Raw genomic sequence first — 17791 nt, 5'->3', positions numbered from 1 at the left:
CTGGAGGAGGAAATGGCAACCCGCCCACTCCAGGATTCCTGACTGTTGACCCTTACTAGAGTCTCCCCCTGCTAAAACACTTGAGTCGTGCTGCCGAACCAACTCCATCCTATCGCTCTGGTCAGGCACACGTGATCCTCTTGAGTGGGAAAGGGCGTGCCTGAGTTCTCACTAAAATGCTTTTCTTAGTATACATATTTTACTGAAGTACAGTTGGCTTACAATGGTTCAGGTGCACAGGAGGTGGTTCAGTTACACGTACATACGGATATTATTTTTCAGATTGTTTTCCCTTGTTACTTATTATAAGATATTGACCACAGGTCCCTGTGCTATACAGTAAACCTTTCTTGCTTATAGAATATCTATCTTTTTTAGTTAGAAATCTAGCATTCTATTCATACTAAGTCAAACAAGTATTTGAGTTCTCATTAAATTTTTGAGAGCTTGAAAGCTCCCTTCAGCTAATTAATGGCAGAACTCTGCCTGGTAGGGGTGATTTAGTCACTAAGTCGTGTCCGACTCTTGCCACCCCATTGACTGTAGCCCGCCAGGCTCCTCTGTCCTTTGGGATTCTCCAGGCAAGAATACTGGAGTGGGTTGCTGTTTCCTTCTCCAGGAATTCTTCCTGACCCAGGGATCGAACCCAGGTCTCCTGCGTTGCAGGAAGATTCTTTCACCAACTGAGCTACAAAGGAAGCCTCTGCCTGGGTATCCCATTTCCTGGCAGTTCAGCCAGAAATCTGCTGACCACGCTATTTATACTGTTAATACAAATCAGCATTAAGAGGTTGGGGTGCAGCCACTCCCTAGGAATATTAAAATGCAATATTAAGTATGAAATTAACTTTTATCCCAACCTGAAAACAGGATCCTTTTGCATTATTTTCTTTCCACATTTTGCTTCTAGGCATCGCAGGACAAACATGAAGAGCAAAGCCTGGAAGTAAGGCTAGGAGCAAAGAAACAGTTACACGGAGGGATGAGTTCACATCAGAAACATCTGAATCGTAGTTTGGGTCTTTTGTCTTCAGACAAAACAGTCATGAAGCATTCATACAGATCAGTTCTATAGTAACAATCCAACTTGGGGAACCCGCCTCCTGTCTTTCTTCCTGTTGTACAACCTACATCTGGTCTGGCAGCACGTGTGACCTGCTTCTCTTTTCAAAGTTACCCAGAACCTAGGGCTGCTCCTCACTCTGCCGGGCCGTAATCACTGACAGTAACACCGCAGCCCCTGGCTGTGGGTCTCTCTTCTTCCCTTGCCCCAAACATCTACTCTCAACAGAGCAACGGGAGCTGTATTTTTAGCATAGATCAGATCACAGCACTTCCCTGAAAACTCCGCTGGCTGCTGGCTCTCACAAGGAAGATAAAAGTCCTGGACATGACCCAGGATCACCGAGCCACCCACTCTGCTCACCCACACTCAGCTCGGTTCTCTCTGTGACCTTCACTCTCCCCTGTGGCTACCCTGCCCCAACCACCTGGCCACCTGCCTGACCCTGGATCAAGCCAGGGTCACTTTTCTCCCTGCTCTGGGAATATTCCTCCCCGTGATGTCCCCACAGCTTGCTTCCTTGCCTCCTGCAGGTTTTTATTTTTAAAGTCCATCCATCTCACACAGCATGTTATTTACTTAGTTTATTATCTGCCTTCTTCCACCAGAATTTAAGCCCCATGAGGGCAAGGACTACTATTTTTGATCTATGCCTAGAAAAGTACTGCCATATATGCAAAGACACTAATTTTCTTCAGCCCATATACACCAGTATAATCACTTTCCCTTCTCATTTTTTTTTTAACTTTTGCTTTGTTTATCTCTAATTGCACAGGATTTAAGTTGTATTGCATGGGTTTCTTTACAAATTCCCAAATTTGGAGGGGGCAGTAGATAGGATAAATAAGAAAATCTAATTTTATACTGCATCCTAGATTTACACAGTCTATTCATGCATATAAGAAGTAACTAGAACGTAGAATCATATCTGAATGTAATTGCTTTCTCTGCTGCTGCTGCTAAGTCGCTTTAGTCGTGTCTGACTCTGTGTGACCCCACAGACAGCTGCCCACCAGGCTCCTCTGTCCCTGGGATTCTCCAGGCAAGAACACTGGAGTGGGTTGCCATTTCCTTCTCCAATGCATGAAAGTGAAAAGTGAAAGTGAAGTCACTCAGTCGTTCCCAACTCTTAGTGACCCCATGGACTGCAGCCTACCAGGCTCCTCCGTCCATGGGATTTTCCAGGCAAGAGTACTGGAGTAAGACTATATTAAAAACACTTTCAAAGTGGCCCACTTCAGACAAGACCAAAGATTTACTACAGTAAATGATAACCCCCCAAAAAAGTAGGCAATGAGGTAGAAAAGCCGTCTTACTATTAGGCACACTAGAAAGTCAGCTGCACTCAGGTCGTAATTTGCCTCTTGATATTTTATCCAGTATCGATGGATTCTCTGCAAAGACCAAAAAAAAAAAAGGCTCACTGGAAATTCACCAGCGTTCTTATTTGCATTTAATTAACACGGAATTTTACATATGGAGATAATTAACACGGAACTTTACATATGGAGATAATTAACACGGAATTTTACATATGGAGATAATTAACACGGAACTTTACATATGGAGATCTCCCTCATTAAGTTTGATTCCCCCTTTGTGCCCTGGCGACAAGCAACTCCCCACAGAGAACAGAGAGGACCCCTACCCAGCCCCGCCTGCCTCTCCAAGGAGGTGACCTAAGTCTGTCCATCTCTTCTATTTTTCCTTGCTATTTTGGTTTAATGTTTGCTGACCGTCCACTCAAGCATAACAGACAGAGGGGTCTACAGTGTGAATGATTCTAGGGCTCCACCTTCTTTGCCCTAAATGGCCCCAGGAGCCGGCCTTGGTCCCAGGGGCGACTGTTTCCACCACAATAATTAGTCCCATCCTGTGATTCTTTCTTCATCAGCGACATGTTCAGAAACCACTCATTCCTTCCCAACCGTGTGTGACACACGTGGGTTGGTATATTTCGCCTCACAGGGCGACTTACATCTCAGGAGAGAAACGCTTTTTGTGAAGGAATGAGTTTGCAGTAGGGAATTCCAGGCAGTGCCAGTGAAGGGAAAGGACATTTTGCAGCTGACTTCCCCGGTCCCTGGGAGCACATGGGGTCAGGGGAGCCCTCCGACTCCCTTTAAGCCACCACCTCCTGGAAGACGGTGTGCTCCTGGCCGAGCTTTCTGCGCGCCTCGCCGTCCAGCTCTTCTGCGGAAGTGCCCCTGCCTCCTCAGTGCCCTGTGCACCCTCTCCTGCATCCCAGCCTTGGCTTCCCCCGCCCGCCCCCGCCCACTGTTCAGGACCCAGCAGGGTCCTCGGGCTCCCCAGGGACCCAGCTGGGCTCGGACCTTCCCCTTGCCCCTCGCCGTCTCCTTGGCAACCTGGGGGCCCTGGCGCTGACTGGCTGGGGCGCTCTGTCTTTGTCTCCACTGAGTGTGAAAGGAAGACCAGTGCTGCCCTGCTTGCCGTGGCGCCTCGACTGCCGGGGCAGCGCACAGCACAGTTGTTACTGTCTGGTGTTCATGTGGCGCCTTAACTACTGGGACAGCGCACAGCAGAGTTGTTACTGTCTGGTATTCATGTGGTGCCTTAACTGCCGGGACAGCGCACAGCAGAGTTGTTACTGTCTGGTATTCAGTCGCTCAGTAGTGTCTGACTCTTTGCAACCCCATGGACTTCAGCACGCCAGGCCTCCCTGTCCATCACCAACTCCTGGAGTTTACTCAAACTCACGTCCATCGAGTCGGTGATGCCATCCAACCATCTCATCCTCTGTTGTCCCCTTCTCCTCCTGCCCCCAATCCTTCCCAGCATCGGGGTCTTTTCCAAAGACTGGAAATGACCACCTTCACATCAGGTGGCCGAAGTATTGGCGCTTCAGCATCAGTTTACTTCTATTTCTCGATGAGTAAGTGTTACTGTATGTGAGTATATACGCTCACACTGGATAATGAATACCATGGAATCAGGCAATGTGTTTCCATCTGGCATTCGTTTTAAATACATTTGACAATGTTTACATTTTGTAAAGTGCAGAAGCTTTTATTTTTATTTTTTGGCTGCCTGGTATGCTTTTTGGGATGTCAGTTCTCTGACCAGGGATTGAACCTGGGCCCTCCACTGCAAAAGTCCTGAGTCCTAACTACCAACCGCCAGGGAATTCCTGGCAAAGCTTTCAAAATGGCTTTATTGTGGTTAAATTCTCATGCCATAAAATTCATTCATTTTAAGTGTGCGATTCAAAGATTTTTAGTAAATTCGCAGAGCTGCAAGAGCATCACCGCAATTAACTTAGGAACATTTCCACCACCCTAAAGAGACACCCACTCCTTTCCCACCTCAGCTCCAGGAAAACACCAGCCTGCTGTCTGTTTTCGTAGATTTAGGCAAAACACTTTAATGGGCTGCACATTCAAAATTAACGGCACATTTGATAACATTTCTTACCTTTTGCAAAAAAGCTATAAATCCAATCAAGGTTGCTGAGGGAGCTAAAGCCATGCAAGGTATCAGGACAGGGACGCCTGAGCCAAATAGCACAATGATGCCAAATGCGATGACCGTGACCTACAAGGCAAGGGGAAGCATGTTAGCGCCACACTCAGTCCACTGATATTAGAGGAAGTACGTGAGATGCGGGTGTTCTGATCAAATACATGGGAGTTTCCCCTCGTTGCAGGCACACTCCTTTCAAAGGGAGAAGGGAAGGGAGGAGATTTTGTTATCAGAAAGTGTATGACCTTCCGCTCCCAACAGGAAATCCTTAGAGGGAAAATCTGGAGATGAAGGTGAGAGCTAAATTGTTCAAACAGACTCACTGAGACCTCAGTTTTATCCCGAGTCTGTCACTAATTTTTGTGTGACTTTAAATAGGTTACTTGACTAGCAGATACAAACTGTTATGTCCAGGACGGATAAACAAGGTCGTGCTATAGAGCACAGGGAGCTACAGTCAATATGCTGCAATCAACCTCAACGGGAAAGGAAGTACATGTGTCACAGTCACTTTGCTGAAGAGCAGAAATTAAACGCAACACTGCAGATGAACTGCACTTCAATAAAAAATTAAAAAAAAGAAATTATAAAGGATTAAAGCATCAAAGAAAAAAAATCCAAAAACAGAATACTTAATTTTCTCCCTCCATAAAATGAGGAGAATTATACTAGATAATCTTCATTATTTTTCAAATCTGACATCTCAATATTCCGTAAATATGTGGTTACTTTTCAGTGGTATAAAAAAAGAAACTGACAAATGCAAAGAAAGAGGAAAATAATCTGAAAGTACATAAACAAGTATGACACTGTAACACATGGTGTTTTTTTTATATTGTGAAGAAAGAAATTTTTAGTTTGCAAAATTTGCTTTGTTTTTGCAATACTGCTTTGTCTTATTTTAATCCTTAATAAATTTAAAATTAATTGGCAATAAAGGGGGAAAAAGATCTCCAATCATTTGTAGACAAAAGATCTCCAATCATTTGTAGATATATTTTGATTTGAAAAATGTAGTTTTTCAGTGTCAAAAGTTCAGTTCTGTGCTGTGGTTCTTTATTTGCTAAGGCTTACTCATTCACACGAGAGTGGGAACATCTTAATCATCATATTAATCCACAAACCTAAGAGAAAAGGCCTTGGTATCATCATGACTCTCCTTAGAAACAACAAAGCCCAATTTCCTTGTTTGTTGGTTTATTCACTTGCCGCTGAGGAATTCTGCAGGAGGAATTCACAGGAAGACGGTGCAGACTCCAGTCTGCTTCTACGAGGCGCTGGAGGAAGCCTGCCCTCACCTGCCCTGCATGCTTTACTATGTACAGAACTGGGCGAGAGCGGGGGAGACAAGGGGAGGGTCTCTGCTCTCTAAGTGGAGACACACGGATGCTCCGCTCTGGCAGAGTCTGACGTCTCGAGCTCTGGAAGCGCTGTCATCTGCTGTTGGGAGTTGACGCACTTTGAAATCTGCTGAGAAAATTCTTTCTCGTTTTTCCCGACTGAAAGCATCACTGCAGAGCCTTCATCCGTGAGGAAAGCCCCTCCCTGGCCCGCTCCCGCAACGAAAGCTGAGGGGGAGGCGTGGTTCTACCGGAGATGCTGAGTGAGTCCTCATCTGAGAGGCTGTCGGATCTGTGCAGACAGGGTGAGTGGGGAGTGCCTGGTAACCCAGCGGCTGCCTTCTCCCTCGACACGCTGCAGCGGGCATTTGTCTAGAAGTACATTTACTAAACGGAGAAGGCAATGGCACCCCATTCCAGTACTCTTGCCTGGAAAACCCCATGGATGGAGGAGCCTGGTGGGCTGCAATCCATGGAGTCGCTGAAAGTCGGACACAATTGAGTGACTTCACTTTCACTTTTCACTTTCCTGCATTGGAGAACGAGATGTCACCCCACTCCAGTGTTCTTGCCTGGAGAATCCCAGGGACGGGGGAGCCTGGTGGGCTGCCGTCTATGGGGTCGCACAGAGTCGGACACAACTGAAGTGACTTAGCAGCAGCAGCATTTACTAAATCTCAGCCTGGAGTGGTTTCTGCTCGAGAGCCAACAGAATGAGTGGGCAAAGACATAAAGAAAAAGGAAGCACGACTCCGGGCTGCTGATGACTTAGGACTGAAGACCAGTAAGCTCAAAGAGTGTCTCCGAGGTTGCTCACACCAGGATAGTTGGGTCCTCACTCACTCTGACAGGAGCAGGCCTATCAGAGGCCCTGTTGGCCAATAACCCTGACATCGCTTGAACATCAGCCCTGAAAGAGACTTTATTCACAGCCAAAACGACAAGAAAACACAAAGTGTGTGCACGAATTTTTTGTCCACCTTTTCTGGACGTATGCAAACCAAGAGTACCGGCTAAAAAGAAATCAACCGTCAGTCAGACGACATCTGCTCTGCTTACCCGGCTTCTGGGTTTACATCGTGCAGTATTATTAAGTCTGTTGGCTGGGGAAAAAAAAAAAGAGTTCTCACGGCAAAGTACGAATGGAAAGACTTTGGTGCACCAAATTTTCATGACGATCTCAAAATCAGTCCTCCAAATAAAAGTATTTCTATAGTCACTACCAACTGAATACCGAGAAATACTGGGATGGCCAAAAAGATTCGCTTGGGTGTTTCCATAACATCTTAACTTTTTGGCCAACCCAATACTACCTAGAGATGCCAAATCAGAACGCTGTCCACTGAGAAAGGGTGAGTCAACAGCTAGCTGCTGACCAGGACAATTCGCTGCCAACTTCTTACAGAAATCAGTGGATGACATCATGCGCATTTTCTTAGCAGGTGGACTTTGGTTGGGTTCCTCTTGTGATTTCAAGACTCCTACTCCAAGAACTGAGAGCTGTGTATGCAAGACAGACATTCCACCAGCAGCTGAGGAATTCACTAAAAGGCGCCTGAAATGTTAAGATCAGGCAACCCCAGAGCTTTGATAAACATTCCACCCAAGTTTTCGGTGATCTTACGAGCTCGGTCGCTTAGTCGTGTCCAACTCTTCTGCGACCCCGGGGCTTCCCAGGTGGTGCTACTGGGAGTCCACCTGCCAATGCAGACGCGAGAGAGACAGTTTCCATCCCTGGAGAGGGAAGAAGGGAATGGCAACCCGCTCCAGTGCTCCTGCCTGGGGAATCCTGTGGACAGAGGAGACTGGCGGGCCACAGCAACGTCACCAAAAGTCGGACAGGACGGAGCGACTTAGCAGGCACAGCACACGAACCTTCTCTGTAAATTCAAGTCAAGGTCGTACACGAATTCTCCAGGAACATCACTGATTCTGTAACATGTTACACTCGCTCCCCTTTCTAGGGTGTGATTTTAAGGTCTTGATTGTCCCCACTGCTCAAGGCAAACGCGACTGTGTTTAATGTTACACTGAAAGTTTGAAAAAGAACTGTTTGTGTAAATACTTACTATATAGAAGCAAAATGACCAAAGGCCGCTATTTTTCCTCCTCTTACGAAAAATAAATGCTATCACGTACATCAGGGAGACAAGTGAAGCCGCATAACCAAGCGTCAGGACAACCTGAAACAATACAAAGACACACCAAAGTCAAGAAAATGAAACATTAACTGAGGGAGAGGTTACAAGCGTTGCTGAAGCTTCTCGTCACACATGCTCTCTGCGTGGTTTCTGTTTGGGTGTGTGACAGACCAAGAATGGAAACATCACTACTGTACGAAACTGCATCAGTGTGAAAGTTTACCATGAATTGCTGTGTAAGATACTCTCTGTGCCATTGTTACTTACCAAAGCAAATACAATTCGGCTTGTGAGATAAATGTGCTCTCTGTTTGCTAGGTAGAAAATCAAATACATGGCAAGGAGCATGAGACTGTAGAGGCTGACATCCACCAGCGCCTGCCCACACCAGTACGCAGAGGGGAAGAGGCCAGAGATCCACAGCTGGGACTTGGTTCTCTTCTGATGGAAAACCATAGCAGATACATGGATTCAGTTGGAATTCAAATACAAAAAAGCAAAAACAAAAAACAACACATCAGGTGATTTTCAAAGGTAAATATAATCTAATATTCTAATACATTTTTAAAAAGATTTAAGTGTCTTGAAGTGGACCATTCTTTGAAGACTTTATTGAATTTGTCACAATACTGCTTCTGTTTCATATTTTGTTTTTTTGGCTGTCAGACACACGGGATCTTAGCTTCCTGACCAGATATCGAACCTCCACCCCATGCATTGGAAGGCGAAGTCTTAACCACTTGGACCACTAGGGAAGTCCCTAAAATTTTTAAAAGTCTAATATTTTAATATTTTAATCTGCTTCCCTGATAGCTCAGTTGGTAAACAATCTGCCTGCAATGCAGGAGACCCCAGTTAAATTCCTGGGTTGGGAAGATTCGCTGGAGAAGGGATAGGCTACCCACTCCAGTATTCTTGGGCATTTCTTGTGCCTCAGCTGGTAAAGAATCCGCCTGCAATGCGGGAGACCTGGGTTCGATCCCTGGGTTGGGAAGATCCCTTGGAGAAGGGAAAGGCTTCCCACTCCGGTATTCTGGCCTAGAGAATTCCATGGACTGTATAGTCCATGGGGTCACAAAGAGTCAGACAGGACTGAGTGACTTTCACTTTCACTTTTTCAATATCTTAATTACGTGTACACCGCTTTTAGGAGGCCAATGACAAAAGAGCCAGGTGCATCACGGTGGACGTTTAAACATAAGAATTGTTTTATCTGGTAGGTTTGAAGAATAAATAGAACAGCAGCCTCCTAATGATCAAAGCCTGAATCAGTCTCCTTCAAAAGAAACGCTATTTTGTCATCCGAAGAACAGTAAATTCTCCATTATATAAATATGCTCCTGGATAATTACTGACTCAGATGGTAAGAGATGACTTGTTTAAATCTGATGAGACTTGCCCTCCATAATGCCCTCCATAATGGGCATGACCCAACACAAATACAACCAAAAAACTGTATTCTGCACAATGGCAAGTGGATTAAAGTCTTAACTGTGGTCCTCAATTTCAGTATCAATGGTTTCTTCCCTGTGGTTAGGAAATAATGTGGCTGAAAGTTTTATCATATTCCCCTTTGAAGGTTTAGATTAATCTGAGTGCCCGCCAGACTGTTGCCCTCTTCCTATCATTCTGAAGTAACAAGCACTTTGTGTTCTTAGAAGTAACTTTTCTGCTGCTGCTGCTGCTAAGTCGCTTCAGTCGTGTCCGACTGAAGTCTGTGCGACCCCATAGACGGCAGCCCACCAGGCTCCCGTCCCTGGGATTCTCCAGGCAAGAAGGCTGGAGCGAGTTGCCTTGTCCTTCTCCAGTGTGTGAAAGTGAAAAGTGAAAGTGAAGGCGCTCAGTCGCTTCCAACTCCTAGTGACCCCACGGACTGCAGCCTACCAGGCTCCTCCGTCTGTGGGATTTTCCAGGCAAGAGTACTGGAGTGGGGTGCCATTGCCTTCTCTGAACTTTTCTGACTTGATAGAAAGAATATCGAACTGTATTATCTGAGTTACACACATTACACTGTTCTCCTGTGAGAACACCCACAGCACTGAACACAGAATGGCTGAGGCCCCCGCGTTTTTCCTCCCTCCTCCCTCTTCTTACTTTGTAATCGCTGACACTGTTCATGGCGATGTAAGGAGACAGGCTGCATGTGACGAAAAACAAGAAGAACGAGCCTTGGGGGAGCCTCGTCCGGAGCAGCATGTGGCCCTGCAGACAGAGGACGCGCTTGGTGGGGCACACGACCAGAAGCACAGTGTCACACCAGAAAACCTTGATGTAACGCTGTAAGTTGATGCCACCTCAACAAAACAATTCATTAACCACATTCATATAGTAAAGTGCTTAAAACCAGTGAGCATTTGTAAAAAGCAAAGAAATACCCATCTTCACAAAAGCACGTGCTTCTGGAAGTACTGAAAAATCAAACACGCACATCTAGTTCATCGATCTCCACCCACAGAGGTGGGGAGGGGTAGAAGTTCCTGATCACTCAACGTGAAGCTTCAACTCCGAGGGAAAAAAAAGACAAGTGAAAAATGACTCAGAACCATTTCAGGGCGTGTATTGAAAAGAACTGAAAGCAGAGACCTGTCTGCACTGTTCATAGCAGTGCTGTTCACACGAGCCAAGGGACATAAGCAGCCACAAGTCCTCAGACAGATGAACGGGTATGCATGAGCAGAATCATTCACCCTTAGAGGAGGAAGTGCTGTCACACGCTGCAACACGCGTGAACTGAGGGGTGTCGGGAAATGGGAAGGAAGTCAGGCACGAGAGACGAGTGCTGGTAAGTGATCCACTGACAGGAGTCAGATTCCCAGAAAGAGCCACAGAACGGGGGTCAGGAGGGGCCACGGCCGGCGGGGAGCAGGGAGTCTTGTTTGGCGGAGATAAAGTGCTAATTCTGCAAGACAGAAGAGTTCCGGAGACCTGACTCACGACAGTGTGAATATACTGAACACTTCCGAAGTGTACCCTTAAAAACGCCTAGATGAAATGACAGCCAGTGGAATCTGCTGTGTGCCTCAGGGAGCTGAAACAGAGCTGACAGCCTCGGGGGTGCGGTGGGGTGGGAGCCGGGGTGTTTCAGGAGGGAGGGGTCTATGTATGCCGATGGCTGGTCCGTGTTGACACCAACACTATACCGTAAAGCAATTATCCTTCAATCAAAAATAAAGACATTTTAAGACATGACTAGATGGTAAGTTTTTGTGTTATGGGGCTTTTTTTAAACCACAATACAAAAACTAATAATTAAGGAACGATGAGAGAAGTAGATAATTCAGGCCTGAGCAACCGTCTTCCTCAGCAAACCTAGTGATGAAGAAGTGAAGATACTGGTAGCTGACTGGAAGCTTCTGAAGCACAGACTTGAAAGGAAACCTCACTGCACTAGGCCCACCGTCAAAGAGAGAAACTTGAACTCACCTCCCCCAAATCGGTGTCCGAGTCTGGCCTTAAGCTCGGGGCGGGCTTCCCAAGTGGCGCAGTGCTAAAGAACCTGCCTGCCAGTGCAGGAGATGTCAGAGATTTGGGTTTGATCCCTGGGTCCCTGGGTTTGATCCTCCTCCCTGGAGGAGGGCACAGCAGCCCACTCCAGTCTTCTAGCCTGGAGAATCCCATGGACAGAGGAGCCTGGTGGGCCACAGTCCATGGGGTCACAAAGAGTCAGACACGACTGAGCGACTTAGCACACACAGGTACAGAGCTGCCTCCAGGATTAATTACAGGAGGCCAGGGCAGTAGCCTGTCTCAAAATCATTCTCAAACTTTCCTTCAGGCTTTGGAAGCTACATCTACAAATTCTAATGTTTCAGCAGGGAGAATGCGTCACTGTCTTTCTGAGAATGGCTGAAAGGAGAAAGGTATGCCCCTCTGGGGATGTCTAAGAGAATAACCGTGGGGCCTCGGTCCATTTTGATCCTGACTAAACAAGCAATAAAGTGAGGAAAGTCAATGACCAAGAGGGGCTGCAGTGCCCCCAGTCTAGCCAGCGGCCCCTCTGTCCACAGGGTCCCTTCAGACCCCCTTGTCCGGCCACCGCCCCGCTCTCACAGCCAGCGGCAGCTTCAGCTCAGCTCAGTCTCCCCCGTCTACCCCACGTGTGCGCCCAGCACCACTAAGGCAGTGAAGGCCCCGACCGAGCTCAGCCCTCTGTCACAGATCGGGCTCATGCTTCTGATGGCTCTGTCTCCAATTGCGTTTCTTGCTCTCCCAACCTCCTGGTTTGGAATAGTCAGGGTCCGCTTCAGGAGATCCTCTAGGGTACCAGTGGGGGTCTAATCAGAAAGTCTTCACCACCTTCAGTACTTAAAACAGAGGGAAGTCAATCACGCAAAGATTACGCAGGTGGGGAGAGCGGAGGAGCCAAGGGTAAGGACGCCATTGTCCCTTCCGGGTTAGAAGGTGCAGGGAAGTGACGTGACCAAAGCCCACGGTGTGCGACCTTTCTGCCCTCCTGGCTCCGATCCCTGCTTCCTGCTGTCTAAATCCAGGCTAGAGCCGGCTGACAAAGACCCCTGAGAACGTGGCTCTGGGTATCAGACACCCTTGTGATGCAGAGCAATGATGGGTGAGCGAAGGGATGGATCTGAAGGGAAGGTGCCCCAAGAGCCAGCGGATTTTCCTTCATTTCAGTCAATCTGCTACCCGTGGAGTCAATGAAAGGTCCACCACCGAGTAATACTGGCTTTACAAGATTCTAAAGCTGGTTACCAGGGCTCCCAACTTCCAACCCGTTGTACGCTCGCACGCACACACACACACACACACACACACTCTCACTCTCTGTCTCCAAGACACTTCTGCAGTCAACCTTGTAGTTTTTCAGCAGATTCCTTAGGAGACTATGACAGAATACTGAAAAATATCCCCTCATGCAAATCCTTTAGTGATAACTTAGGAAAAATCATACATTGCTAAATATAGTCTGTTTGAAAAATTAAGACGAAGTGGTTTTTAGGACTGACAATCCAGAGGACCTGTAGCACTTACTCAACAGCCCAAGAAGGTAAACGAGCAAACCCAGCGCTTACCAAAGGGTATGAGCTTCTCTCGGTCCGAATGCGCTGTGTTTGATTAAACATCCGAAGCAGCGCGTTGCTGACGACGCTCATGAGGACAGGGAAGCAGTGCAGCTGCTTGGTGTTGCACACGACTGAGAAGCCATAGTCCTTCCCAGGAGACAAAGACAGACAACGTGACGACTACGCCGCTGAAGAGGAGAGAGCTTGGCGGCGCATCTGCTGGTGTGACCGCCTGAGTGAACTGCCTTTCTGAGCATCACCTTTCTCTTTTGTGGGGGGGCAGTGAACGGGCTGGGACACGGCTTAAATGAGATCATGTACATTAGGTTCTGGTGGAGCAGATAGCAGAGCTGGCAATATGCATTTTTATCTGCATTACTGATTTGAAATCATTCATTCTCATTTTGCTTACGAGGAAGTTTTATCGACCAGGATTTAACAGTGGCCCCGACAAGGGGACACTAAGCTTACAGAGAGCAAGCAAAGGAACCCTGATTTTCTGGGTAGGAGGTAAGCATGGGATTACACTGCCAATGAAGCGTTTTCACACTTTCTGAGACCACCTTTATGTTCTTCATGTTTATAAAGATGCTCACGCAGGCTTCTCAGGTGGCTCAGTGGATTCTTTAGAATCCGCCTGCCCATGCAGGAGACAGGTGCGATCTCTGGTCCGGGAAGATCCCACATTCCACGAACAACTAAGCCCACAGCTATAGCGCCTGTGCTCCAGAGCCCGGGATCCGCAGCTACTGAGCTCACGCGCCTAGAGCCGTGGGCCCAGCAAGAGAAGCCGAGTCTGGAGAGGAGCCCCACTCGCTGCACCCAGAGAAAAGCCTGTGCACAGCAGGGGAGGCCCAGCACAGCCAGAGACACACAGAATTCTAAAAGTGTTCCTGCATCGTCCAACGTTACCCATCGTTCACAGCAAACACCTGAGATCAGGAACAAATAAAGCCGCTGAGAAGCAGTGGAGTTCCCGAGAGTCGGCACAGAGATTACGCATTTTCCCAAGTGCCTGCTGTCGGGAGGTCTAGTGATTCATCTTCAATGACTTTTGCTTTATTTCCCTTGTAGCAAGAAAGAAACAGCCAGCTTCATGGAATCCGGCCCCAGCTTTCCACTGGGATGTAAACTCAGAGTTTTACTGAAGATTGGGATGTATTTTCAATAGTCTTATTCCTGTGAGAGGGTCTCTATTACTTGCACTCTGTTACCCAAATTGAAACATATTAAAATATTAAATAATAAACTGAGAGCACTTTCCTCCCAGAGGTTTCATGTGATTATTATAGTATTTAATGTATTTTCTCAATATATAAAAATATCACTTGGGTAGTTCATCATTAAATGGGATTTTTTAAATTCAAAATTATAGGGGTTGGTACTCAGAAGGTCTAATATTTTATTGAGTCTGAATAATGCAATGACATCTAGGTACCTTCAAATGTAATAAATCTTCTAATTCAAAATTTAAGATAAAAATGTGTTACAACAACTTATTTAAATGTCACAGTTTACTCAATGATAACCCCACGTGTTTCTGCGTTGTCACTGTATACTAGCCGGGTTGACTTTTCACAGTGTTTAAATCAGCTAAAATGTAGCACTTTAGCTTTTTTTCATAAAAGCAAACACAAGAGGCAAGCGGCAAGCATACCTTTCGTTTCCCAGAAACGATGATGGCCCCATTGTAAGAGGGATCTTCGGTGCCATTTCTGTTTTCAAAGTCATCCACCTCCAAAATTATATTTTGATGCTTCAGTGACTGTATAAAATCTTCAATGTTTGATTCTAGCATGAAATCCAGAACAGAAGGCCACAGAAAGCAAGAGTACGTGTGACCATTTTTAAAAATAAACCACACACACACAGTCAAGATTTGTAGAATGCCGAGTAAAGGCATGTCTCTGTGGGCAGCAAAGGAATAATAACACTGGCCCATGAAAGAGAAGCCATTCCACTATCTTCTGTTACCACTGAGCCACCGAAGAAGCCTGAAATAAGCAGTCAGGCAAAACCAATTGCCCATCATTTAGGGTAACAAGATCATGGGTTCTAATCGGTCTTAAAGAACGTTCCTAGATTTTGTTGGAGGGGCACAGTGTCTAACAATGCCATTGTCACGTTATCAGTCGGCGTGTATAGAGTTTCTGGTGTGGGTTAGGCTGCTGTAATGCAGAGACCTGAAAACCGAGTGCTTCTGTGAGTACAGAAACCCGTCTCCATCTCCCAGAAGAGCTGAGGACCCTCAGGCGGACAGACTGGCAGGTCGGATGAGCTACAGGCGACTCAGGCTCCTTCCGCTGTCCCAGCAGCTCCAAAGTCACAGACACGCATCGCCCCTCACCAAGTTCTTTTCCATAGTGAGGTTTAAACACACATTTTACTCTCTTATAATTTGCTTCCCCCTACCTGTGCTATTTAACAATAAAAATCACTTTTTTCTGGATTTAAATTTTGTTTTTCTGTTTACCTGTGTTATTGATGATCAATAAGCTGGTACGGGGGCCCTGGGGAAGTTGTCCCGGAGAGAGGAAATACAACTCAGGTTTAAACTCCAAATCAGCGGTTTCATTCAACATGGCATAGAATATGCTTTCCACAATCAAAGGGAACACTGCAACTCCAAACACGAACAGTCTATCGATACAGAAATATTACCATATGAACGCACTGCGACAGAACAGTGTTATTTATTCAGCCAGGCATTTCACAGGTATTTGTTGAGTGCCATCTATAATTGGTGCTAAAATTTTGAAAGTCACACCTTCACATGCCGTGCGTGGGCGCATGTTCAGTCCTAAGTCATGTCTGACTCTCTGTGACCCCATGGACTGTAGCCCGCCAGGCTCCTCTGTCCATGGGAGGCTCTAGGCAAGAATACTGGAGTGGGTGGCCATGCCCTCCTCCAGGGGATCTTCCCAACCCAGGGACTGAACCCGAGTCTGTTGCATTCGCAGGCGGGTTCTTAACTGCTGAGCCGCCAGGAAAGCCTGGCATTGCGATATAAACATAGGCTATCACACTATGAAAGTTAAACGGACATGTGGAGAAGGCTGCTCAAGCCCTAACGTCAGGTGTGCCCACTGTGGGTATAATCAAATGCGACTTTCACCCATCCCCTGGCAGGGATGCTGCTGGGGGTACCGTGTTCTAGGATTTTTGTTTGCTTGTCCGCTTTTCTAGATCCAAAATAACAACTTAGTTTTTGTTGTTTTTAAAATTCTTTTCCAGTACAGGTCATTACAGAGTAGAGCTCCCTGGGCTGTACGGCAGGTCCTCATCAGACACCCATGTTTCATGCAGTACTGCGTGCGTGTTCATCCCAAGCTCCAGTTTACCCGCCACCCCCAACACTTCTCCTTTGCTAACTGTGACAAGCTAGCAAACTCTGCTTCTGTTTTGTAAATAAGTTCATCTGTACCTTTTTAGGAGATTCCACATATAAACAACATGGCATATTTGTCTTTCACTTTCTTCCCTCACTACAATCCCTAGGCTCATCTGCTGCTGTAAACGACATTATTCAGTTTTTTATGGCTGAGTAGTATTTCATCATATTCTAGTTTCAGATTCGCCCCCGTTTAACCCTCTCTTGATATTCACTGTCTAAGAAGCCGCGTGCCCCGATACTCACAGGATAAGAAGCCCTTTCTTTCCTCGTCTTAACTGTAAGAAACGGAGCCGTGCCATCGCCCAGAACTGCAGCCTCCAGAGGCCGGCGATGCTCATGGCCTTCTGCGTCTCGGGGGCAGGAGGGCAAGGTGGATCCATCTCATGCAGCCGTCCCGTGTCCCTGCTCATTTCCACTTGTTCAAAATCTACACACACGCGCACACACACAGAATACACGCGCATTACTAATGGCATCTTGGGCACCACAGCTTTCTCTTTGTAACAATATTAAACGTGGTTTTAGAATGTTCGTGGTTACAAAGCAAAGAAGGTTGGAAGCAAATCAGGTGCGTGATGCCCACATTCAATAAACTCAGTGGGGAAAATACGGTGAATTCATACCAAACGTGGAACTCAGGAAAGATGATCACATTATGCCCAGTCTTTGAAAAGACAGAGAAGGTCCCATATGTGACAATATTCTGAGGGATTTCAAGAAATCTCTTCCACAGGAACACCCAATCATGGATGCCTAAATATCTACTTAAAATTTTATGTGGAAAAATTGTCAGATCTGAAACCACCAGATTGGTACCTGATTCCCAAATACATGCTGTACAAGCAGCATGATTTGGGACAAACCATTTAACTGCTGTTTGGCCTGATTTTCTCACGTGTAAAAGTGTGCCCATGGCATTTGTCACAAAGGTTATTTTGTTGTTAGTCGCTCAGTCGTGTCCGACTCTTTGCAACCCCAAGGACTGTAGCCCGTCAGGCGCCTCAGTCCATGGGATTTCCTGGGCAAGAATACCAGTGTGGGTTGCCATTTCCTTTTCCCAGGGATCTCCCCGACCAGGACTGAACCCACACATCCTGCACTGCAGGAGGATTCTTTACCCCTGAACCATCTGAAAAGCCCATAAAGGTTCTTATAGGAAGGTAACTGCAATATAGCCACACGTCCATCAAAGTGTCTGCCATAAAGGCTGCAGAATGACAGCTCTTTTTATCATCGTCCATTAAAATACATGTTGGGCTTCGCTGGTGGCTCAGTGGTAAGGAATCTGCCTGTCAATGTGAGAGACCCATTGATTGAACCCAGGGTTCAATCCCTGGGTTGGGAAGACCCCT

The 17791-nt window shown here is 46.6% G+C and overlaps 1 protein-coding gene across 7 annotated transcripts in view; it reads right to left on the bottom strand.

Moving 5' to 3' along the window:
- Nucleotides 1–17791, bottom strand: part of ABCA6 (ATP binding cassette subfamily A member 6) — a 63114-nt gene that overhangs the window by 11290 nt on the left and 34033 nt on the right. For all 7 annotated transcript variants that reach the window (XM_070774195.1, XM_019981666.2, XM_019981665.2 and 4 more), the window contains 10 exons: nucleotides 16683–16866; nucleotides 15519–15685; nucleotides 14703–14836; nucleotides 13055–13192; nucleotides 10119–10226; nucleotides 8292–8465; nucleotides 7953–8066; nucleotides 4496–4615; nucleotides 2380–2457; nucleotides 861–952 (listed from right to left, as the gene is read on the bottom strand). In XM_070774195.1, coding sequence (XP_070630296.1) covers nucleotides 861–952; nucleotides 2380–2457; nucleotides 4496–4615; nucleotides 7953–8066; nucleotides 8292–8465; nucleotides 10119–10226; nucleotides 13055–13192; nucleotides 14703–14836; nucleotides 15519–15685; nucleotides 16683–16866 — 1309 coding nt within the window. The remainder of the gene's footprint in view (nucleotides 1–860; nucleotides 953–2379; nucleotides 2458–4495; nucleotides 4616–7952; nucleotides 8067–8291; nucleotides 8466–10118; nucleotides 10227–13054; nucleotides 13193–14702; nucleotides 14837–15518; nucleotides 15686–16682; nucleotides 16867–17791) is intronic.

This window comes from Bos indicus, chromosome 19 (genome assembly GCF_029378745.1).
Source record: "Bos indicus isolate NIAB-ARS_2022 breed Sahiwal x Tharparkar chromosome 19, NIAB-ARS_B.indTharparkar_mat_pri_1.0, whole genome shotgun sequence".
Taxonomy (NCBI): Eukaryota; Metazoa; Chordata; class Mammalia; order Artiodactyla; family Bovidae; genus Bos; species Bos indicus.
The sequence above is the reverse complement of the archived record's forward strand: the minus strand, read 5'-3'. Positions and strand labels throughout refer to the sequence as shown.